The following is a 23,320-nucleotide window of genomic DNA, read 5'->3' as shown; positions in this document are numbered from 1 at the left end:
TGGACAAATAAATTGTGTTATATCTATACAGTGGGATACTACATTTTATCCACTGTATTTATCCACCCATCCCCATCAGCAACAATAAGGGATGAATTGGGGCCCCTGGGTGCCTCCGTCGGTTAAGCGCCCGACTTTGGCTCAGGTCATGATCTAGCAGTGTGTGAGTTCGAGCCCCGCGTCAGGCTCTGTGCTGACAGCTCAGAGACTGGAGCCTGCTTCGGATTCTGTGTCTCCCTCTCTCTCTCTGCCCCTCCCCTATTCATGCTCTGTCTCTGTCTCAAGAATAAATAAACATTAGGGGCGCCTGGGTGGCTCAGTCGGTTCAACGTCCGACTTCGGCTCAGGTCACGATCTCGCGGTCCGTGAGTTCGAGCCCCGCGTCGGGCTCTGGGCTGATGGCTCAGAGCCTGGAGCCTGCTTCTGATTCTGTGTCTCCCTCTCTCTCTGACCCTCCCCCGTTCATGCTCTGTCTCTCTCTGTCTCAAAAATAAATAAAACGTTAAAAAAATAAATAAATAAACATTAAAAAAAATTTTTAAAAAAAATAATAATAAAAATGGAGAACCAGTTGACAAAGTCAAAATAAAAAAACTAAGACAAAAAAAAAGAATAAATAGAATACCCACATGATGCACAACGATTAAAGAAATTGAATCAGCAAAGATAGTTCCATGACCAGATAGCTTCATCACTAAATTCAGTCACATATTCAAGAAGCAAATGCTTCCAAAGATTCACAAATTATGTCATGAAGCATAAAAAATAAGGTGGCATGTCTTAACTCATTTAACAGCATAATCTTAATACCCAAACCTGGCGTGGATAGTACAAGGGAGGGAAATAATAGGTCAATCTCACGCATGAACATAAATTTTAAAAGCCTAAATGAATAAAACATTTAGCAAACTAAAGCTAATAATATATATAAAAAAGGTAATATACCATGACCAAATTGGCTTATCCTAGAAATGGAATTTGATCACATTAGAAAAAATCAATTTATGTAATCCTCCACATGAACGTAAAGACAGAGTAAAAACCAAATATTCATCTCAGAAACAGAAAAAGCATTTGATAAAATTTTGTCACCCATTAATGATGAACACTTTGAGCAAACTAAAATAGAAGGGAACTTCTGTAACCTGATAAGAGATACCTACAAAAAACTTACAGCAAATATCACACTTGATATTGGAATCTTTCCTTCTGAGGCCAAAAACAGAACAAGGATGCTTGTTATTTGGTGAGGAAAAGACAAACCCGTTTTTGCAAATGACCTAATTGTGTATCAAGAAAATCCAAAAGAAGCTACAGGTTAATTAATTCAGCATATAGAAATTTTCAGCAAATTAGTAGAATCGGCTTAAAAGTCAATCGCACAAAGACAGACAACCCATTTAAAAAATGTTCGAAGTGGGGCGCCTGGGTGGCTCAGTCAGTTGAGTGCCTGACTCCTGATTTTGGCTCAAGTCATAATCCCAGGGTTGTTGGATCGAGCCCTGGATCAGGCTCCAAGCCGAGTGAGGAGCCTGCTTACGATTCTCTCTTTTCTTCTGCCCCTCTCCCTTCTTGTGCTCTCTCTCTCTCTCTCAAAATAAAAAAAGCAAAATAAAATAAAAAAGGAAAAATAACAAGTGTTGCTGGAGAAACTGGAACCCTCGTATATCTCTGGTGGGAATGTAAAACGAATCGACCCCTGTGGAAACAGTTTGGCTGTTCCTCAGCAAGTGAAGCATAGAATAACCAACCATACGACACAGCAATTCGGAAGAAGTGAGAACACTCACAATAGATCCCAGGTGACCATTTTGGCCTTTCTGCCCATTACAGGGGTCCACCTTGACCCTGCTGATTAAGTGCCATCGCCTGGCCTCTGTTCTGGGCTCCCGTCGTACACATCGACTCTGGGAAGCCTCTTTCCGCAGCAGCTTCTGCTACCACCGACTTTCGCCTGCAGAGCAGAACCACTACTGAGTTGTAAAGAGTGCCAGGGTCCCCTAACATCTAGCCCGTTTCTTATCACTTTATTGAAGAAGTATCTCTGGGCCTCCACGAAGAATACAGCGGGCTGGAGGGTTCCCTGATCACATATAATTATAACTTCATTCTGGTGTGCCCACCTCTCTGCCTTTGAACCCCCCTCCCCAGTATTCTGCCGCTCAGTCCCGGCCTCTCCACCTCATTTGCCGAAATGCGTAGATTTTCCTAAACTTTGAAGATCTATGCCAGTAACATCTTGCAACTGGCTTCAGATGTCCTTGCCGAGCCTTTAAAATGTTAACTCCTCGGCTCTGGGAGAGTATCCCAGATCAATAAACTCTCCATTATCCAGACTTATTTATATTCCACCCCCTGGCCTCCGTCCAGCACTCTCATGGGGTAAGTAGAGGCACGTTCTCCCAATTTCTGCGACATGTTAGCCAGTCAGATCCTGCAGTCTTCTGATGAATAATCCCTTTCTTGTCGTCGCTGGGATAGTACTTCCCCGCTTGGTGCATGGTGACACTTAATCGAAGTTATGGGTCTAGAACCGTGAGGGGGGTGGAGGGGGGTCCCTGGGTAGCTCAGTCGGTTAAGCATCCGACTTTGGCTCAGGTCATGATCTCGCAGTCCACGAGTTCGAGCCCCGCGTCGGGCTCTGTGCTGACAGCTCGGAGCCTGGAGCCTGCCTCTGATTCTGTGTCTCCCTCTCTCTCTGCCCCTCCCCCGCTCATGCTCTGTCTCTCTCACTCTCAAAAATGAATAAATGTTAAAAAAATTTTTTTTAGAATCATGGAGGGAGTCAGAGTCAGATCTTGAAGATCATCTTATGGGGCATCTGCCTCAGATGTGGACTTTGCACAGTATGCAGGCAAGGAGAGGCCACTTCTGCTGCCCCAAAGGGCTCAGGGAAAAAATCTGAGGGTCCCAGGACAGGTGATCCCATACCAGATCTCAGGGGCCTGACTTGTTGCATCTATAAAGATATAATTCTGCTATTTTAAAGACTTTAAAAAGACTTGTCACGTCTTTAAAGATATAATTCTGCTATTCTCACAATCAGATTATGGGATCGATTTTCAGCACAGGCTGCAGGTGAGAGTTTCCTTAAATGCTGCCATAGAGGCCTTCCTGCTCTCACCCTGAACCCTGAGTTGATAGTTGGCTGTGAGTCTCTCATTTTTGTCTTTTAGCACTTTGATGTCATTTAACAACCGGCCAACTCTGCTATCCTTATAATGACCACTTCCCTCCTACGTCTCAAATACTAGAGATATTCACAGGCCGTACACCCTGTATTCACCAAGTGGAACATAATCATGATGCGCAGCACTCTAGTCGATCTAAGGACTCCACTTACCTCAGCAAAGTAACCCTTGTTGCCATATGGATGGTGAATAATACAATTCCAGAATCCTATCCTGAGAACCTGCTTCCTAGGACCACTTAAAATACCAGCTGTATTTTGGGGAGTTGCCCTAGAAGTAGAACCTAGGGAAAGGATTCAAAGGCAAGTTTTTATTTGGGAAATGATGCTAAGAACCACCAGGAAGCAAGTGAGAAAGGAACACGGGGAAGGAGAGGAGGCTAATAAGGGCGTGCCCTCAGGAAAGTTAAGAGTGTGAACAGCTACGGGCTCCTGGGTGGCTCAGTCGGTTGAGTGTCCAACTCCTGCTTTTGGCTCAGGTCATGATTCCAGGGTCGTGGGATCGAACCCTGCATTGGGCTCTGCGCTAAGTGTGGAGCCTGCTTGAGATTCTTTCTCTCTCTCTCTGTCTGCCTCTCTGCTCCTCTCCCTCACTCACGTCTTCTCTCTTTCTAACATTAGAAAATATATATATTAAGAGCGTGACCAGCTAGAGCTTAAAATCCTGTTGGGACACTCAGGGAACCAATAATAATGTGAGCCTCAGGACCATCCCAAGTGAGGGCTGAGGGAGCTGGGGTATCTATTCACCAATCCCCATCAGTTATTTCCTCAGGGTTGCTCTGGATGGAAGTATAATTCCCCAGAACTTTCAGCCTGCCCAGTGTTTGTTGGAGTAGAGCAGGCTCCAGTGGCCAGAGAGAGCCCTTGGGGAAAGAGTCGCAGTTTTTTTTGGCAGTTGGCAGTTCTTCCAGTGTACCCAAGAGCTGAGCGAATGTGGGAGGAGCACTGACAACATTTACTACACCTAGGGAGGAATCCTTTCACCAGATACAACAGTGGGTCCACTAAACTGGAGATCGAGGCTCGCCTGGGCTCAGAGCACAGAAGGTTACTATGGGGTGACTATCCCAAATTCCAAGGGATATTGGGTTGCAGCTATGCAGTGAAGGTAGGGAAGACTATGCCTAGGACCCATGGGATTCTCTGGCGTGCCTCTCCTTTCTTCCATGTCTAATAGCAAAAGTTAAAGAAAAAACGCAGGAACTCAATTCTGAGGATTTAGAATCATCAAGAATGAAGGCTTGGTCACTTGACCTGATTAAAAAACAAACAAACAATTAACAAGCTGAGGTTATGGCTACAGGCAAAGTGAAAATGAAATGAGTAATGGAAGAGGAGAGTCATAAAGGTAAACTTGTGACAGTTACAGGAATAAGGATTGTAGAAGCCATAAGTATTTTCTTTCTTGCTTGTTTTGTATTATTAATACATATTAATAATACATAGTATTACATATGTAATAATGACATATTAATCTACATATTAATCTCTACACATTAATCTCTCCCCTCCTTTCTTTCCCTTATTTTATAGGCAGTTTTTTGTTGATAATGAACTTCATAATTTAGCCTTTAGGTTACAGAATCTTCTAGAGGAAATGTGGCTGAACTAGGTGAGGTATTAGCATCACCCAGAAATGGATACTGTTACCATAGTGACTTTGCAGCTCCACTTTTGGGAGTGGGAACCAGAGCATCTTCATTTGTACAAAGGACAACTGCACCTTGCGAGACAAACATATGAAGTTCATTACTGTTCATTTTTTTAAGTTTCTTTTTTTAATGTTTATTTATTTTTGAGAGAGAAAGACACAGAATGTGAAGCAGGCTGAGCTGTCAGCACAGAGCCTGATGCGGGGCTCAAACCCATGAACCGTGAGATCATGACCTCAGCTGAAGTCAGACGCTTAACTGACTAAGCCACCCAGGCACCCCATACTGTTCATTTTTTTTTTTAAGTTTATTTATTTGAGTGAGAGAGAGAGAGAGTGGGGAGGGGGAGAGAGTGAGTGAGTGAGTGGGGGAGGGAGAGAGAAAGTGAGAGAGAGAGAGAGAGAGAGAGAGGATCCCAAGCAGGCTCCGAGCTGTCAGTAAAAGCCTGATACAGGGCTCAAACTCACCAACCATGAGATCATGACCTGAGATGAAATGAAGAGTCAGATGCTTAACTGACAGCCACCCAGTCACCCCTGTTACTATTCAAATACGTATAGAAAGATGTGTACAGGGGTGCCAGGGTGGCTAAGCATCTAACTCTTGGTTTCAGCTCAGGCCATGATCTCATGGTTTGGTTCACAAATTCGAGCCCTGCATGGGGCTCTGCGCTGACATCACAGAGCCTGCTTGGGATTCTGTCTCCCGCTTTCTCTGCCCCCCCGCCCCGCTTGCTCCTAGCTCTCTCTCAAAATAAATAAAAGTAAACTTAAAAAAAAAAAAAGATGTGTATAAATGTTGAGCAGGTAGAGAGGCAGACTAATGTCATTTATTCATTTCTTGCCTTTCTGCTCTAAATCCATTATTTGTGTCTCTGCTGTCTGATTTGAGTGCATCTGACTTTGCAAACTTGTTTCCCAGTCTCCGTTACTAATTGGCTTTCTGTTAGGTTCTGCTAATAAGAGACACTACAGAGAGATGGAAGGCAGGAGGAAGAAAGAAGGAACTATCTCCCCATATTTCTGTTTTTTTTTTTCAGAGTTGCTCTGTTGTTGGAAGTTGGCTCCAGCCTTCAGCTTCATTCTGCACGCCAAGAACCAGCTTTTTTTTTTTTTTTTTTTTTAATTTTTTTTTTTCAACGTTTATTTTATTTTTTGGGACAGAGAGAGACAGAGCATGAACGGGGGAGGGACAGAGAGAGAGGGAGACACAGAATCGGAAACAGGCTCCAGGCTCTGAGCCATCAGCCCAGAGCCCGACGCGGGGCTCGAACTCACAGACCGTGAGATCGTGACCTGGCTGAAGTCGGACGCTTAACCGACTGCGCCACCCAGGCGCCCCAAGAACCAGCTTTGTAAACAGCTCCTCTGAGGAATAAGCAGCAGCCTGCTGGTGACTTTGCCTGAATCTGAGCCCCAACTCAGTAGGGCCCTACCTGTGGTCTCTTTGGGTGCAGCAATCCCACCTCTTCTCTTTTGTTCCCTCAGCCCTCGCTGCTTCATTTGGTTATGAGTTCCATGTCGTCCCAGTGTTCTCTTTCTCTTTTCGCTTTTAGTCTTCTAACTCCTGTGTAACCAATTCCCTGTATTAAATCCCTTCTGTCTGAAATACATAATGTGGTTTCCATTTTTCTTACTAGGCCCTTTCGGATACACAAAATTACCCTCAGTGACAGAATAGATAAACTGTAGTATTGACATGTATTGGAATCATATATGAGGAAAATAATGGAGAAAGAATAGACAAATAACAAATTTTCTTTTAATAAAGAAACATTAAACTATATATTTATTGATCGACATATAGGTGATAAAACTATAAAGAAAAGCAAGGAAATGATTATGACAAAAGTCAGGATAGTGGTTGTCCCTTGGGGGGATGGATGAAGAGAAGATCTGGGTGTGTTTGGGAAGTCCTGGGTTCTTGACAACTTTCTATTTCTTGATCTTTAAGGAAATGACACAGGTGTTTGTTTTGTAAATATTCTTTAAACTGCACCTATGTGTTTTACATGCTCTTTTGTTCACACGACATACCCTGCAACTGAAAAACAAAAGAATATCATGATTGGCATTGGCTATCTAGCTGGAGGCAGGAGGATGATAAAAGGGCCTTCTAGAAGTGAGGGAAGAGGGAAACGGCAAAGAAGAAACAGAAAAGACCAAGTCTGAGGTCCTGGAAGCCAAGAATTGAGGCTGAGGTTGAGTAGACATGAGATCTTTACTGGGAGTGCCCAGGGAGTGAGACCGGGGTTGTGAGCTTGCATAGGCCTTTTTTTTTTTTTTTTTTTAAATCTCTTCCTCCTCTGTTTGTGCTAACAGAGGGTCCCTGCCTGCTGATCATATTCAGATGTTGGTGCACATGTGAATCCATGTGGGGACATATGACCATACACTAGTAAAGTGGAGTAAATCCAGGAGGTGGACAGAGTTGGTGAATACACATAAGCTGAGCCCTAGGATGGACATTCCTAAAGCCAAATGGGAAAATTGGGTGTACCCCACCTTAACACAGAAGGATTTCTGTGGGAGCTGGAGATTTCGGAGTGTGAAAGAGAACAGGTTGAGTAGAGGAATGGAGCAGGTGCAAGCAGGGATGAGAGAACAACTGGGAGGCAGAGGGTGACAGGAAAGCCAGGCAATGCATCCATTTCTTTCACTTTACCCTAAAAGATGTGATCAGCTTTGGGGGCTCTCTTAGCCTTGCAGAGTGAGTTGATGGCACCATGCAGCAATGCTGATAGCCAGGGGGTTAACCCTCAAGCCAGTTGCCCTGGGATGGTGTGTGGGTGTAGTAGGACTCAGAGAGAGAGAGAGAGAGAGAGAGAGAGAGAGAGAGAGAGCGAGAGCAGTGCCTTGGCCCTTAGCTGCCAGTCTAGTCTCACAGTCCTGAGTGGTTCAAGCCGCTAGGCTCCTACGGCTTATTCTGGATTCCCATCCCCCACCCTAGGAGCCGTTGAATCCACCGGCCGGTGCTGACAAGCCAAACACCAGATACAGTCTCTCCGACTGCTCCTTGGCCTCCTAGGTTACCGCGTAGGGCCACCTGCGCTCTCTGGGGGCAGACCTGATCCCGGCCTCCTTGAGAACCCAGATACTGATTGGGTGGGGGACGGGGCTGCGATGAAGGTATGGGAAGTGAGGACCTCCTTTCCCCGGCAGCAGGAGGAAAACTGAGACACCACCGATCACAGCTCAGAAACCAGGGAGTTCAGTCGTTGGAACTCAGAGACGCGAGGCGAGGGGTCCCGGGCCCTGAGTGTGGGAATGGACAACAGGGCAGATGCCCCCTCTTCCTCCTTCCAATCGCTGCTTCTTCCGGGGACCCCCTCCGCCCTCTTTCTGCCCCAGCCCTCTCCCCCACCCCCCACCCCCAAATTCTGCATCCTCTGCGGATTGGTGCCCGGCCTGCCAGGGGCGGGGCCCGAGGGCCCTGACGTCACCAGCCGAGGGGGGCGGGCGTCTAAGGGAGGGGGGAGACGGGCCCGGCTCAGCACCTCGGAGAGCTCCCTCCGGCCTTGTTTTGCTCTGGAATCGCCGCCGGGGGAGGGTGCCAGGGGGCCGGGCACCGGGAGCAGCGGCAGGGGGATGACCGAGCAGGGATCGAGGGGCCCCGGCGGGCAGAGGGCCCAGCCGTGATCCGGCGGGGGAGGGGGCCGGGGCTCCAGGCGGGGTGGGGGGCAGCTGGTGGCGGCAGCAGTGGCCGCACATCTGGATGGAAGCGAGCTTTGTCCAGACCACCATGGCTCTGGGGCTGTCCTCCAAGAAAGCGTCTTCCCGCAATGTGGCCGTGGAGCGTAGGAACCTGATCACCGTGTGCAGGTGGGCGCCGCTGGCGGGGGGTGGTCAGGGAGAGGCGTCGGGGCGGGCTGCGGAAATACGGACCGAGCGTGCCTGCCGGGAGGGTGCACAGCAGCCACGGAGGAAAAGGGATGAAGCACAGAGTTAAGAGGAGCGCGTCCACTGTTCCTCTCAGGCCCAGACCAGGAGGGGGTTTGGAGGTCTGGTCCCTATCCTTCTAGGCCAAGTCAGGCCTATGCCCAGTCCGGGGCCTAGGGGTGAGGGGTGTTTAATTGGCACTGCAGCTTCCTGTGAAAACCAGGAAGTGACATTGTGTGTGAGGGGGAGGGGTGGGGATGGCTGGCTCCCTTGCTGGGGGCGGGGGCGAGGTGGGCAGAGAAGAACTGACAGGTAGCGGCCTGAACGCCCTCCAAGCATACCCTCACTCCCACCCCTGACATCCTGGCCTCTCAGGGGTGGGGCTTTCCTGGGAGATTTCCCAGGCTTAAATCCGGGAGCAGAGATGTGCCCTCCTCCATCTCTGGGCAGCTGCAGCCTGTGGCAGGATCAACTAGCGGTGTGGGCAAAGCCCCCGAATCCACCCAGTGAAGGGTGAGGGATGCTGTGCCTGCCGTGGGAAGGAGGGAGGGTCTGACCGCAGAAGCCTGGGTCTCCTGGGTTCCAGGGAGGAGACTGGGAGGGCAGATGTGTCCCTGAGGGTGGGGCTGTCGCAGTGTTGGGAAGATTCATCTGCTTTTGGGGGGCCCAGGAAATGAACCTTCCCACCTCAGCCCTGCAGTGACTCACCCTCACTGCCCTGCCCTGAGCCAGGAGCGGCCAGCTGCCCAGCCACTGTCCCTCAGCCTCACCTGCCCTCATCTCTCCCTCTAGGACCTCCCCCCCCCCCCACTAGCTGCCTTCTCCATCTGCAACCTCCCCACCCCCATGCCACCTCTGAGGGCAGGCGCTCCAAGTGCCGGGCTCAGCTGTCCTGCCTTGCCACCCCTACCTTGCCTACACACAGGCCTTGGCCCTGCTCCTTCCCCCCAGGAATCAGTGCTCACCTGATGCCCTGGCTCCTGCCCGCCATAGCTCCTTCCAGGTTCCTGAGCACACACCCAACCACACTGCATCTGCCCCAGCCCAAAGTGCAGGCTGCTGCCTCCACCCTCACCTCTCAACCCCTGCCACTATGGTATAAAACAAAGGTTTCTGCCTTTGGGGCCAGAGGGTCCCAGGTTCAAGCTCTGACTTCATCAGTTATTTGCTGTACAACCATGGGAAGTCTCCTAACCATTCTGGGTCTTGGGTGCCTCATCATCCCCACTGTCAATGTAACAGCCACACCAAGGAATAGTTATGGCATAATTCGTGTAGGACCACACGCCTGGCACATGAAAATAGCCCTCTCCTGATGGTACCCTTCCTGTCTCTGAGAAGAAGGTTCTTCTTCTTTCCTTTGCCTGCTAGGACAACTGAGCCTCTTGAGTGCATGGGGAAAGTGGGGGGGGGGGGGGTGCGGGGAATCTCCCTTTGGCCTAGGCTGGAGAAGCAGAGGTTCTGGAGGTTCGGAAGTGGGCTTAGAGCTGGGGTGTGAGGGACAGAGTTTTGGAGGGGGTTGGGGGCATGACAAAGACTTAGAAACCCCTCAGGCCCCTGCTACCTCATCACTGTCATGTGGTTCGCCTCCAGCTCCCAGAACAGTTCCCTTTAGCAGGCCAAGGGCTCCCCTGGGCCCTGGCCTCCCCGTCTCCATGGTAACCTGCAGCAGCCACTGCACCTCCTAACAAGGAACACACCATGGGGCTCCCGGGGGCAATGACCAGTTCGGCGACACCCCTGAGGATAGATGGCAGATGGCTGCCACACTGAAACGAGCCCCAGGCCCCCACTGAGGGCTGACCCAGATGACCAGAAAATATCACGGGGGGTGAAGCGTGCTGCATAATGAAGCCCAGCTAATGCCCTAAACACACGCTCCTTCCAGCAGGGTCGACCTTACCATTAATGGCCCTGCTCCTCGCCACCCATGCCCAATGGCCTATCACACTTACCTTCTCCCAGTCCTTCCTGGAGCCTGAGGCAGGTACTCTTATTCCTGTTTGGGCCTCAGAGAGATTAAATGACCCGTCCAAGGCCACATGGATATCACCTGGAAACAGGATTTGAGTCCATCAGGCTGCTTCCATCTACTACGACCCCAACACTGACCTGGCTCTGATTTCGGGCCAGACCAGCTCTAAGCCCAAAGAGAGGGAGGGAGGGCCTTTGGCTCAGTTCTGCCATTGGTCTGAGAGCCTCAGAGGACAGTGCGTAAGGGCTTGCAGAGTGGAAGGCAGAGGAGGCAGGGGCTGCTCCCAGGCCTTGGGAATCGTGGTGGCCACCAGGAGGCCACAAGATGTAGCAGAAAGAGGAAGCGCTTTGGAATCAGACATACTTACCTGACTCCTCACTAGCTGTGTGACTCTGAACAGATCAGTGCACCTCTTGAATCTTCAATTACCTTATCTGTCAAATGGGAATGATGATAGTAAGGGGACCTACCTCCCAGAGCTGTTGTAAAGGTGGATGAGCTAATACATGCAAACTACAGTGCTTGACACATTACAGGGCTTGATAAGCTTAGGCGGGGAGGGCAGTTCCAAGCAGCCCCCATGTCCCCCAACACCCACTCTTGCTCTGCTACCCACAATAGGGCAATAATGGGATGTTGGGAGCTGTGTCCTCGTTCCTGCCCCATCCCAGTGCAGGGATGGCAGGTGGAGATTGCAGGGGTAGGGATTGCAGAGGTAGCTGAGGCTCTGAGCAGGATCGCAGGGAAGGACGGGGGCTGCTGGGCTCCAGTTTCTGAGCCCTGTTGGCTTCCCTTGATTCCCTTCCTCTCTGAGAAGCCAGGTGTCTGGACCTCTAAGACCCCTTCCAGAGATCTGCTGCCAATGTCCCGCACACACACACCCAATGTGTGTCAGACCCACAACCTGCGCGCGCGCGCGCACACACACACACACACACACACACACACACACAGACACACAACGCCCCAGCCCAGCTCTGCACCGCCTGGTTCTGGGCAGCTGGTGTGTGGGCGACCAGGCTAGGAAGGAGAAGGGGAAAGGGGGGCATCCGTGTGCTAAAAGCCCACCTGGCCACCCTTGCATGCCCACGCTCCATGTGCTCAGTGCCAACTCACATGTCCTGGCACAGGTGACCCCCCGCCGCCCCCAGAAGGGACTGAAGTTTGTTCCAGCAATAGCAGAAGACAGCACAGGGCAGGGGTACAAACCCACTTCTAACTCCTAGCTGACCTCTGACCCACACACATAGAAAATGCAACTCCAAAGGATGGGCACGAAGGAAGGGACTCTGGGAAAGACCCCTGACTCCGGGTGTCTCATCTTCTTACCTGTTCTATCCCCTCTCATACTTTATTCCTGAAGTTTCCTTTCTCTAGCTGTCACCTCTCCTACCACCTATATGTCAATCAGTCTCCCACCTGCCACTCTATCACTCCCAGGTCACAGCACCTCTGTGGTCACTGTGTATCCCTCCGTATTTCACCTTCTTTCCCTTTCCCACTACACCCATGCTCTTCATGACCTCTTCTCTGTTCTCCTCTCCCTCTCTTTGCCTAACACCCCTCCTCTACTGCCATTACCCTGTTGTCTCACTGGACCCCCACTTCCCCCTCTCCCACCCCTCACCAGGTTCTCTGTGAAAACGCTGCTGGAGAAGTATACGGCAGAACCCATCGATGACTCATCCGAGGAGTTTGTGAATTTTGCAGCCATCTTAGAGCAGATCCTCAGCCACCGTTTCAAAGGTGGGCGGGCCCAGCTCCCTGTCCCCTGTTGTCCAGCCCTCCTAACTCCCAGCCTTTAGCTTCCAGCCACCCACTCTGATCTACCCTGTGGCTTTCTGAACCCCATCATTTTGACTCTGGGCCATGCACAGAGCTGGGAAGAGGGGACGGGGTCTTCTGGCCACTTGAGTGGGTGCCCACAGCCCAATCAATGGGCGTGCAGTTATATGCTAGTGAGCCCTTTGTGTACATGCATGTGTGTGCACATATGTTCGGGGGAGGCACCATGTGTGGGCGTGACTGCTTATACTTATGCATGTGTATACCCCATTACATGGACCCTGTACAAACTCCCTGGTTTTGCTGAGCCCCCTCCCTGCCCTGGCTCAGCCTGTGCCCCAGCAGGTCCGGTGAGCTGGTTCAGCTCAGACGGGCAGCGGGGCTTCTGGGACTATATCCGGTTGGCCTGCAGCAAAGTGCCCAACAATTGTGTGAGCAGCATTGAGAACATGGAAAACATCAGCACAGCCCGAGCCAAGGTGAGGGGCCTGTGATGGGCAGGGCGAGGGATGCAGGGGAATACGGGGGGGGGGGGGGGGGGATTGCCTGCTCCTTGTTCCTCACCCCTGCCTACAGGCACTGGGTAGAAGAGCCACAGGAGGTCTAGACCCAATAGTGCACTCATGGGTCCCTTCAGGGCAACAAATAAAGGTGAGTGTGCTTTCCAGGGCCGGGCATGGATCCGAGTGGCACTGATGGAGAAGAGAATGTCGGAATACATCACCACAGCTCTGCGGGACACCCGGACCACCAGGTCAGACCCTCTCAGTCAGCTCGGACCACAGATCCCAGTGTGCACGTTCACTGCCTAAACATACTCGATCCTTCAATTCTTAGAGCAACCTTCGGTACCTGGACTACAACTCCCAGCATGCACTGCTAGCTTGCTAGTTTCCCTCTCCCAGACTATCCTCTGCCGCTGCCCCTGCCTTCCTGGAACACACCTTTAGCACCACCACCATCTCTTCCAAGTCAGATTAATTATTCTCCACCATTCGGCAGCACCGACCTCATGCACAGCCCTAACCTTAGACACACCTCTGAACAAGCCTCAACTATGTTAACCTTGTTCCATGACCTATAACACAGAGCCCTACCTACTCCGCAAACAGTGGCAGCAGTCTGTACTTGCTACCCACGGACGACAGAGTCCCAGTGTGCCGAGCCTCAGTCCCTGCACCGTGGGTTTGCAGAGAGAATGGGTCTCAGGGGCCGGGGTCACAGGCAGAATTTGTGCTTGAAGCTGAGTATGGTCAGGGTCATGTCTCTCTCCCCACCAACCCAGTGGTCACATACAACCCAATGTTTTTACTCCATTCTATCTCTAGTCTGTCCTCACATGTCAGAGTTTACATCACCATATTTTTGAGCACCTGCTGTATGCCAAGCACTAATGATTAGAACTGGTTTCCTGATTTTACCGTTCTGGAGGACTCCATGCTTTGCGGGAAAGGGGTAGTTCAGAGGATGGATGGAGGAAAGTATTCTCAGGGAACACACGTTCTAATAGGTGGGAGACACAGTGGGCCCCACTCTGAGGGAGAGACCAGATCCACACCTGAGAGGTGAGCAGGAAAGAGACCCCTCCTTCCTCTAGGAAAGGTCTGTAGTAAGCTAACAAGAGAAGTCCTGAGGGGTGCCCCACCCGCCACCCCCGCGGGAGGACGCTGCACCATCAGTCCCTCGCTCCCCCGCCCCGCAGACGTTTCTATGACTCGGGAGCCATCATGCTTCGGGAGGAAGCCACCGTCCTCACCGGAATGCTGATCGGACTGAGCGCCATAGACTTCAGGTGGGGTCTGGATGGAGGTGACTGAGGGAGTTTAGCCGCGAACGCCCACATTCCCATCTCCTCCTACCCGCCCCCAACCTTGTGGTTCCTCTGCCCCCAGCTTCTGCCTAAAGGGCGAAGTGCTGGACGGGAAGACCCCCGTGGTCATCGATTACACACCCTACCTAAAGTTCACCCAGAGGTGAGCAGCAGGACTGCTGTGATGGGTGGGGGACGGCGGGCAGGGGGCAGGCTGCGCCGGCATCCGGGTCCCTCCGCCCCAGGGGGCCGGCGAGGGAAGCCCGGGCGGGCAGAGCGGGCCGTGCCCACCGCTCCTTCCCCCAAGCTATGACTACCTGACGGACGAGGAGGAGCGGCACAGCGCCGAGAGCAGTACCAGCGAGGACAACTCGCCCGAGCACCCGTACCTGCCGCTCGTCACCGACGAGGACAGCTGGTACAGCAAATGGCACAAGATGGAACAGAAGTTCCGCATCGTCTACGCGCAGAAGGTGCGTGATGCCGCGGCGGGGGCTGCGGGCTGGGGGAAGGGGGGCGGGCGGCCGCTGGGACCCTCCCCCCGCGTCCCGCGGCCCGGGCTGAGCCGGCGCCCCGCAGGGCTACCTGGAGGAGCTGGTGCGCCTGCGCGAGTCGCAGCTGAAGGACCTGGAGGCGGAGAACCGGCGGCTGCAGCTACAGCTGGAGGAGGCGGCGGCGCAGAACCAGCGTGAGAAGCGGGAGTTGGAAGGCGTGATCCTGGAGCTGCAGGAGCAGCTGTGAGCGCCGCCGCCGCCCTTCCCCGTCCCGGCCACCCCGACCACATCGCCCCCAGAGTCTAACGTCACCTTCCTTAATAACAGCATCTAGTGCAACCAACCGCCAGCATCAAACCACTGATCCCCTCACCTCCTCCACCCCAGGCCCCCGTCCCCAGCGAACTAAGTTACTCTCAACGTAAGATCCTGGGCGCCCCACTTCATCCGTCAGCTAGCATGGTTATAGAACATTACTCCTGGGACCCCAACATTACTGATAAGGACCTCAAATGTTACTTAGCAACCTTCAACACGATCCGTTATTCCCTCTGCTCAACAGCCCTCTGATCCACAACCACTGACCATCATCCCCACGGTGACCACTGACTTCACTGCTACTCATCCCCAACAGCTCCCCCCTAGACCTTTTCATTACCCTGTGATCTCCCAGCAGGAGTCCCCAAAGATACCCCATTAACCTTCAGGATTCCCACTCTGTTCTCTATCCACTCCACACTGACTTGAGTCCCGCAAACACCCCATTGTCCCCTCCATCCCCCAGTAGGAGCACACCACTTCCCCGTCACCTCTCTAACCCCCAGTACCTTCCACTGACTCCCAGGATCTGCCCTACTGATCCTCAACATTCTATCCCCATTTCTGCTCCCCAGGTTTCATTCCTAACCCCACCACCACCTCTTTCTGAGCTCGCCCCCCCCTCCCCACTTCTGCTCCCTCTCCTAGCCAGTCCTGACCCCTCCTCCCCATCCCAGGACAGGTCTGATCCCCGGTGACCACGTTCCCCTGGCCCAGGGTTCCAAAGAGCTCACTACTCCCCTGGTCAACCAATGGCCATCACTAGGAACGCTCAATGGGGCAGAGGGTGCCAACAACCCCAAGCTCTACCGGAGGTAAGCCTCAGCCAGGCTCAGCTTGGGCCCGAGTGCTGGCCCTTACTGGGAAGAGGGGCACTGGGAGGGCGGGGGGGGGGGGAGGGGGGCTGTAGGCCTCTGCCTGCACACCAGCCCTCTGCTCTGCCACAGACACAGTTTCATGAGCACGGAGCCACTGTCAGCTGAAGCCAGTCTGAGCTCGGACTCCCAGCGCCTGGGAGAGGGCAAACGGGATGAGGAGCCCTGGGGCCCCATCGGTGAGCCCCCGATCCAGCACCCAACTCTTCCAAGGAGGGCTGAGGCCAGGCCTTGGGGCCTATGGTCAGGCCCTGGCCAATTCCCTCTTTCATTCAGCCCTTCCAGAGAGCTTAGCACAGCAATTAAGTTTGGTTTGGGGGTGTTGGGCAGACCCTAGGGCAAACTAGCTGTGCCTCCTCCCCTGCCAGCTTGGTCAGTCACTTCACCTGGCTGAGCACTTCCCATCTGTAAAATGGGGATGCTGATTAAAATAACCACCCATGTTGGCATATGGTGAGGGCTCAATGGCTTTTTGGCATGATGACGTCCTCAAGGGGCTCACAAATTCTTGGGGAATTCTTTGCCTAACTGATTTGCTCTTATCTCATGCACTCTGCGAACCGCTTGCCTGACCATTGTTTCCCCCTTTTCTTTGGCTGCCAGGAAGCTCAGAGCCAAATTAGTGGCTCTCTTCAAGCGAATGTCCAGGACTTCAACGCATGCATTTTGTGTTGCCCTCCCCTGGCTTCACCTTGGTTCCCCGCCCTAGTTTTCCCGGTGCCTGGACTTCTGCCTTTTCTTTCTAAAAACCACACTGTACTGGATGATTTTAGATCTTCTTTGAGACAAGGCAGGCTATGGACGTGGAACCCCGCCACACTGTGTTTGTGATTGTCCGTGTGTCTGTCTCCCCACCAGACTGTGAGCTCCGTGAGGGCAGGGACCGTGTCTCGTCCGTTCTCTGTATCCCCAGTGCTTGGAACGGAACAAGTGCTCACCGTGTGTTTAATAAACAGACAGAGAGGATGAACCTCAGGGGGAGACAGAGACATAAACTGACGATTACAATACAGTGTCCCTGGCACTGTGCATGGCATGGGCAGATGCTTATCAAGGTTTAACTGAAAATGGCAAATGCTCCAGAAATGAGGAAAAATTCCTGGGGGGGGGGGGTTCACCTGAGGGCTGCCCCTCCACTGCCTTCGCCTGTACCCCCCTCCCCAACTCACACACAGGCAGACCAGTTGGCTTGGCCTCACCTGCCCTCTCTCCCCAGGGAAGGACCCCACGCCCTCCATGCTGGGCCTCTGCGGCTCCCTGGCCTCCATCCCCAGCTGCAAGTCCCTGGCGAGCTTCAAATCCAACGAGTGCCTGGTGAGCGACAGTCCTGAGGGCAGCCCAGCACTGAGCCCCAGCTGAGGAGCGGTGTGGGCAGCACCAACGCCAGCCCCCCCACCCCCACCCTGGCCAGGGGCACAGACACCTGCCGCCTTTCCTCAGAGTCCCCCAGTCCAGGCCACTTTTCCAGGGAACGCTGCCCACCCAGCCATGGGTCTCTTGCGAAAGGCAACCTTTGCTTCTTGCCAGTTTTAGCTTTCTGCCCAAGGGAGCAGGAGCTGCAAAGGGGAGTCGGTTGGGCCAGGCTGCAGGGGCACCGCGGCTACAGGGAATCCTTGGGAAAGTTTGTTCCATTCTTCTGGTGACCCTGACGCCCGGCTGGCTTCCCACTGGACTCTTCTTCGCTCATCCCCACCACCCTCCTCAGGAGCTGGTGGCCCAGCCTCAGCACCCCCACCTCCCATGCCTCTTCAGTCTGTCCTTGTGTATTCCCTGGAGTCCCTCCCTTCCCAGTCCCCAGGGCAGGGGCTCTGAGGGGATCAGGCAAATAAAAACCAGAAGACTGAGGGCAACTTTGTCTGTGGGGGGCTGGGACTGGACACTGTCCTGAGGTGGCATAATCTGATAGAGCTGGTGCCGGGCCCATAACGAAGGTGATGCTAGGCCGGACAGAATGGGTGCGTGCCCCACGGGAGCAGACCTGTCAGAAGAATGCCAGGAGTAGGTGGCTTTCCTGAGAAGGGTCCTAAATGTTAGGCCTTTCCCCAGCAGACATGTAAATGCCCCCATTCAGCCTAATACTCTTAATAACTTGCTTAGCCCCAAGCAGAGAAGACACTGAACATCCTGGGGGCAGGTGGAGGAGGCAAGCCCTGGCAGGGCCCTATTCTCCTTCCGGCACCCTGAGCAATTCAGCTTTGGCCCAGAGTTGCAGACCCAAAGAAGCAACCTCCCTCCTCTGTTGGCACTGAAGTGTGCCCTTGGGGAGAGGTTGCACCACCTTCTACCCTGGCCCTAACACTACCTGTCGCCCCCAACTCTGGGTCCTTGCACTGACCCAGCTCTCACTAAATAAGGAGGGGGGTGCTTTATATGGGTACCACCTGGGCAGTAAAAGCCGCTGTCAAGGTCCCTTCCAGGCCCCCTCTGTGCAAATCACTCACCAAGTCCCAGTTCCCTCCCCACCCCTGACCCCCCTGCACTCACAGGCACTGGAGAGAAGTTCATCATCTTTAGACTCAAGGAATTAACAGGGAAGGGTGCAAACTACACCAGGCCCAGGGTTTTGTGGCTCCCAGAAGCAGACCCAGCTACAGCAAACACAGGGAAATGGTGGGAAGGGAGGGGGCAGTTATCAGATTTGGTCTTGAACTTGGTCGGGGCGGGGGGCTGGAAAAGTGATTATCCTTGGGGCTTGGGAATGAGGAACAGCAGGAAGAAAGCTGTTTTAGGGGGGCCTTGGCAGACCTAGAGGGGTAGCCCCAACCCCTGGAGCTCATAGTTGAGAGGGAAGGGAAATGAGGCCCCTCCCCTCAGTGCTGAGGACAAGGCACTTGGCTCAGTCTCCTTCTGCCCCACCCCCATCCATGGAAGAGATAGGGTCCTTGTCCCCTGGCTCCTTTTAAGAGCCCAGAGGCTGTTCTCTGTTGAGCCTCTGGAAGAAGCTTTTGCCAAACTCGTAAGTGCTGATCATGATGGCACAGGAGGGGGCAGCCTTGATGATCCTCGGGAGAAAGCCTGCAATGGGAGACGGAGATTAGGGTCAGAGGTCAGGGTCCTGGGAGGGGCCCGATCCTTCCAAGTTTGGACACACACACACAGACACTCACCTGCAAAGAGTCCCCTGGTGCCAGACTCAGCCCGGATCCTCCGCAGCAGCAGCCAGGTGGAGTCGGCGTGTGGGGGCGTCACTGCAAACGTAAGGCACAGCCCAGTAAGACCCCGCTTGGGCCCCCACCTGCCTGGCCCCACACCAGCCAGAACCTTCACCTCTCACAGCCTCCACCGCTCCCAGTGCGACCTGGCGTTGCGTCTTCACCACGTCAAAGGGTAGAGTCAGGATGGCCGCCACCTGGCGGGGTAGGGAGAGAGCTGGTCTCCATTCCCAGGACCCCCATCCCTCCCATCCAGCCAGGGTCTGCCAACCTTAACTAGGATTTCACCAGGGAGGGCGAGCTTGCTCCTCAACAGGCAGCCACCTGCTGCTACACGAGCACTCTTCTCTTGAGCACCTCCAACAACCCTCAGGCCTCCCAAGGACACATCCACTGGCCTCACTCCCTGTCCGATCAACTCACCGTCCCTGAGATGCCGCCAGCCACAAAGCTGATGCCCACGGATGTCTGGTCTTTTGGCCTGAGCCCGCTCAACCAGCTCTTCACCAGCTCATAGTTGAACCAGTACAGGGCTTGGGGGCGCAAGGATACGCTCATTAGAGTTGGAGAGGGCAGCAGGGTGGCCCCAGACCTCCCATTTTCCACTGCCGCACAATGTGACAAGCCCTCCCTCCTGGTAACCAAGACTGCTCGTTACGTGCCAGTTTCTATAACGGGCCCTCTGCAGAAATTTACTTCTGAGAACCTGGGTGAAGACCCTGCCTGCTGGCCCCATTGCACAGATGAGCTATTCAAAGCCCAGAGAAGTCAGGTGACTTCAAAGTCAGTAACAGCACAACTGGGATTTAACCGCAGAACTCTTGTGAGTCATCCAAAGGCTCCGTTACCCCAGCCCCTGCACCCCTGATTCCTACCTGAAAAGGGCACATCCCGAAGGGCAGTGGGGCCCCAGCCCAGCCACAGCGAGCGCCAGCCGCCCTGAGCCATGGCAGCTCGGACACAGGCACCCAGCTCCCGGTATGACACGTGCTGAGCCTGCAGCTTTGTCCGCACCAGCTCCAGGGGGCTGATCACAGTCACGGTTCCCACTAGGGGGAATAGTGGGGAGAGGTCAGCTCACGGGGCCCAACGGCAACCTGTCCCAGGATCTGGGGGCCCAAGAGATCCCTCTACCCCTAAGCTGCCAGACACCGGAGCTGGAAGCCAGAACCGGACTCAAGCACAGGTGGGGGTCAGAGAGAGAGATCAAGGGCCCAAGGCTGTGCTCACAGCGGGCTAGTGCGCCAGCCACCATAGGTGCGTAGAGGTCAGAAGTCAGGGCTCGACCACAAAGGAAGGCCTTGAGTTGGTCATAGGCGGTGAAGTAGATGGCAGTGGCCGGCACAGTCATAACCCTGGGAGTGTGAACAGAGGTTAGCTGGGACTCCCAAAGCCTCCCAAACCTCCCAGGCCTCCCCTGCCCAGTCAGCCAACAGGAGAGGAACGGGCCAGAGGATTCGGGGAAGGAAAAGCAAATACACAAGCTGGGATACTCACAAGGTGGCTGGGAGGCCGCTCCACAGGGTCCTAGTGCCCTCATGTCTCACGATCTTCACAAAGGCATCCTGGCCAAGCAGACACCAGTCCGCAAGGAGGAAGGCGAAGAAGCTCCATGAGGGGGCTAACCCATACTTGGCTCCAGCCTGACGCCCTCACCTCTGCCCACTGCCCAGAGTCCTGGCGGTAGTCGCTCAGGCCCCCACACACTCAATCACCCACTTAGCTCCAAGTGGACTCTTGCCCACCCTTCAAAGCCTCATAGCAACGATACCTCCTCAGGGAAGCCCTTCCCAAACCGAACCGGCCACCCCTACTTGCTTTGCGTCACTCATTCTTTCCTGAGTCTGCAGCGTGACCAATGCAAAGCCCTCAGGAATGCCTAGAGACACGGTTGAGGGCCCAACTCACCAAGGTGCCCGTAAAACGTGTGGGGTCCTGGAACCAGGTGGCACAGCGGGCACCATTTGGGCACAAGTACAGGGGCTCCAGGACACCATTGCAGTACAGGAGGCACTTCCCTGTGGATCGGAGAGAGGAGGGCACTGGGAAAGGGGAGGGGGTGTTAGGATGACTATGCTCTGGAACCCTGCAGGGAGGTGGTGAGCCCCCATCCCTAGAGGGCCAGCAGAGGCTGTGGTCCCTGCGTGGACATTCCTGACAGAGGGCTCGCTAACAGGACCTGGAAGTGTGTGCTAGGGCTGTGGAGCTCTTGGGTCCCCTGGGGACACTCCCTCCCCTGGACCTTCACAAGCCCCCTGTGGCTTGGGGAACTCACATTTGGTGTAGGGGAGGCTCCAGAGTCTGGAGGAAGACATCAGCTCTAAAATACAAGGCAGTCCCTTAAGTCAGGAGAACCCCCCCACCCGCTCCAGGGACCCCATCCCTGGAAGACCCTTGTTTTATCCAGGCATCACCCCATATTGGCTCCAGGGTCGGGCACTCACCACCGGCCACGGAGGGGCGCTGAGACTGCAAGCGTACCTTCACCACGTCCAGGGGTGTCACTGGGGGGAAGACAGCAGGTCTGAAGTCTCCTTAAGGACCCCAACCCTGACCCCTCCTCCAGGACCAGGTCCCCTCCAATCTTTGGTCTGCCCTAGTCCCCAGCTGCCCCCACCCCACCTCCCCAGATCTTACTGAAGAGGGAGGTGACCACAGCCCCGGTGCCTGAGGCCACCATTTGTTGGAGGGGGCTAATGCCCCCAGGGTTCTGGTCAGCCATCTTGTAGCTTCAATTCTGAAAAATAAACAGTCAACTGGAGTCCCAACTCACAAAACACGAGTCAGTGTGAAGGGAATAAAGGGATTTGACCCAGCCCTTCATCCCAATTCACTCACTTAACATGAATTCAAACGATCCTCACGATAACCTTTTAAAGCAGTTGTCAGCTCTACTTTGTCAATTGAGAAACAGAGATTCATAGAGGTAGGGTGACCTGACCAAGGTCACTGTGGGAGTAGTTAGGAGGGAAGCCTGGGGAGTTACTCACTGGTTAAGAGGCAATAATGGCCCACTGCCATTCCCTCATCTAAGCAACACGGAATTACCGTGCCCCCTCCTCGGGGCAGGCACCTGGTTTGGCCCTGGGGACCCAAAGATCAAAACGTCTGAGCCGCTCCCCAAAGCCCCTGCCTCTCGAGGCAGGCACTTGGGAGCTCCGAGTCACTGGGCCTGAAAGGTGGGGCCGAGCAATGAGGGAAACGTGTAAACAAATCTGATGGTCACGAAAGGACCGTCCGCTCTCTCGGGACTGCAGGCAGGCTTCCAGGCCCTCCCCCGCACCCTCCCCCCGAGGCCGGAAGGGCCAGTCCCCAGGCCTAGATGGGAAGGACAATCTCTCTGCTCTCTTCCCAAGACAGAGGCGGGGTTGTTCGGCCGAGAGGGCGGAAAGTAGGTTTGGAGAGACAGGATCTCTCCTTGTTCCTCCGGCACGCCGGTCCCGCGCTCAGCGGACGCCCGGTGGGACCGAGCAGGTCGGCCCGACCGCTCACGACTCCAGGCCCCCAGCCCAGCTCAGGCTCCCCGGGACCTCGGAAGGCCCACCTCCACCCCGCCCCCGCCCCGAGCCGGGCCCTCAACCCCGGTCCAGCTCCGCCCACCTGGCTCCAGGCCGGTGCTCGCGCTGCGCGGCGCCCAGGGCCCAGCGGGCCCATGGCGGCTCCGCGGCCGGTGCAGGGTCCGCGCGCGCTCGACCCGTACCAAGGCCGACTTGAAAAGCAGCAGAGCCCGCCCCGCCTCCGGACCGCGCCGCGAGGCCCCGCCCCCCGCCGGCCGACCTGCCGCACGCCCGGAGTGCCGCCGGCCCCGCCCACCCGCAGAGGTTCTGGGACCCGCACCGCCCCAGTCCCCCAGCCGAGGGAGGGTGCGCCGCAGGTTCTCCGCCGGACCAGCGCCCCAAGGTCGCGGGGTCTCCACGTCGAGCGTGACGGAGGCAGCACCGCACTTAACAGCGTGGTCTTACAAACTCCATCCCACCAGTACGCTGGGCGAGCTCTGCCTGGGGAGTCCCAGCTCTTCCCTTAACTTTCCAGACCAGCGTGGGTAAAGCGCTCTCCCGCTCTTCCTCGGTGTCTTCATCTGCGGAGCCGGCAGGGATTTGAATCAGTTCTTCCAAGGCCACGGGGCGATCAGATAGTGATGGCATATATTTACCCGCCGGGCTCCCTGCGGAGTTTTCCAATTTAGTG

General features: G+C 54.4%; 2 protein-coding genes and 1 long non-coding RNA gene across 10 annotated transcripts; 1 reads left to right on the top strand and 2 right to left on the bottom strand.

The window, feature by feature from the left end:
• Positions 1 to 6,586: 6,586 nt before the first annotated feature.
• LOC131497086 (uncharacterized) lies at positions 6,587 to 11,600 on the bottom strand. The gene is made up of 3 exons (XR_009254764.1): positions 11,066 to 11,600; positions 10,679 to 10,776; positions 6,587 to 8,738 (listed from the first exon to the last, which is right to left on the bottom strand). It is a non-coding gene; the product is annotated as an uncharacterized LOC131497086 (long non-coding RNA).
• On the top strand, positions 8,505 to 17,824 carry RUNDC3A (RUN domain containing 3A). 5 transcript variants are annotated; one of them, XM_058703037.1, is made up of 11 exons: positions 8,505 to 8,666; positions 12,329 to 12,444; positions 12,814 to 12,962; positions 13,152 to 13,237; positions 14,186 to 14,275; positions 14,376 to 14,456; positions 14,601 to 14,766; positions 14,873 to 15,030; positions 15,783 to 15,920; positions 16,053 to 16,159; positions 17,197 to 17,824. In XM_058703037.1, the coding sequence occupies exons 1-11, from the start codon at positions 8,560 to 8,562 to the stop codon at positions 17,337 to 17,339; spliced, it is 1,341 nt and encodes a 446-aa protein (XP_058559020.1). In that variant the 5' UTR covers positions 8,505 to 8,559; the 3' UTR covers positions 17,340 to 17,824. The 5 variants fall into 5 exon arrangements, with proteins under 5 accessions (XP_058559020.1, XP_058559017.1, XP_058559015.1 ...); XM_058703034.1 differs by having other exon boundaries at positions 8,513 to 8,666; positions 12,829 to 12,962; XM_058703032.1 differs by having other exon boundaries at positions 8,513 to 8,666; positions 12,826 to 12,962.
• Positions 17,825 to 18,475: 651 nt separating this feature from the next.
• On the bottom strand, positions 18,476 to 22,891 carry SLC25A39 (solute carrier family 25 member 39). Of its 4 annotated transcripts, none has more exons than XM_058703038.1 (12): positions 22,733 to 22,891; positions 21,770 to 21,869; positions 21,577 to 21,636; positions 21,408 to 21,452; positions 21,041 to 21,174; positions 20,630 to 20,697; positions 20,363 to 20,487; positions 20,008 to 20,181; positions 19,556 to 19,665; positions 19,248 to 19,329; positions 19,088 to 19,168; positions 18,476 to 18,995 (listed from the first exon to the last, which is right to left on the bottom strand). In XM_058703038.1, exons 2-12 carry the CDS (start codon positions 21,852 to 21,854, stop codon positions 18,880 to 18,882), a joined length of 1,080 nt encoding a protein of 359 aa, XP_058559021.1. In that variant the 5' UTR covers positions 21,855 to 21,869; positions 22,733 to 22,891; the 3' UTR covers positions 18,476 to 18,879. The 4 variants fall into 4 exon arrangements, with proteins under 4 accessions (XP_058559021.1, XP_058559023.1, XP_058559022.1 ...); XM_058703040.1 differs by having other exon boundaries at positions 21,041 to 21,150; XM_058703039.1 differs by lacking the exon at positions 22,733 to 22,891 and adding an exon at positions 21,971 to 22,386.
• Between the last annotated feature and the right edge of the window lie 429 nt (positions 22,892 to 23,320).

The sequence above is a fragment of the Neofelis nebulosa genome, chromosome 16 (genome assembly GCF_028018385.1).
Source record: "Neofelis nebulosa isolate mNeoNeb1 chromosome 16, mNeoNeb1.pri, whole genome shotgun sequence".
NCBI classification, from domain to species: domain Eukaryota; kingdom Metazoa; phylum Chordata; class Mammalia; order Carnivora; family Felidae; genus Neofelis; species Neofelis nebulosa.
This window is presented reverse-complemented; position numbering and strand designations above follow the sequence as displayed.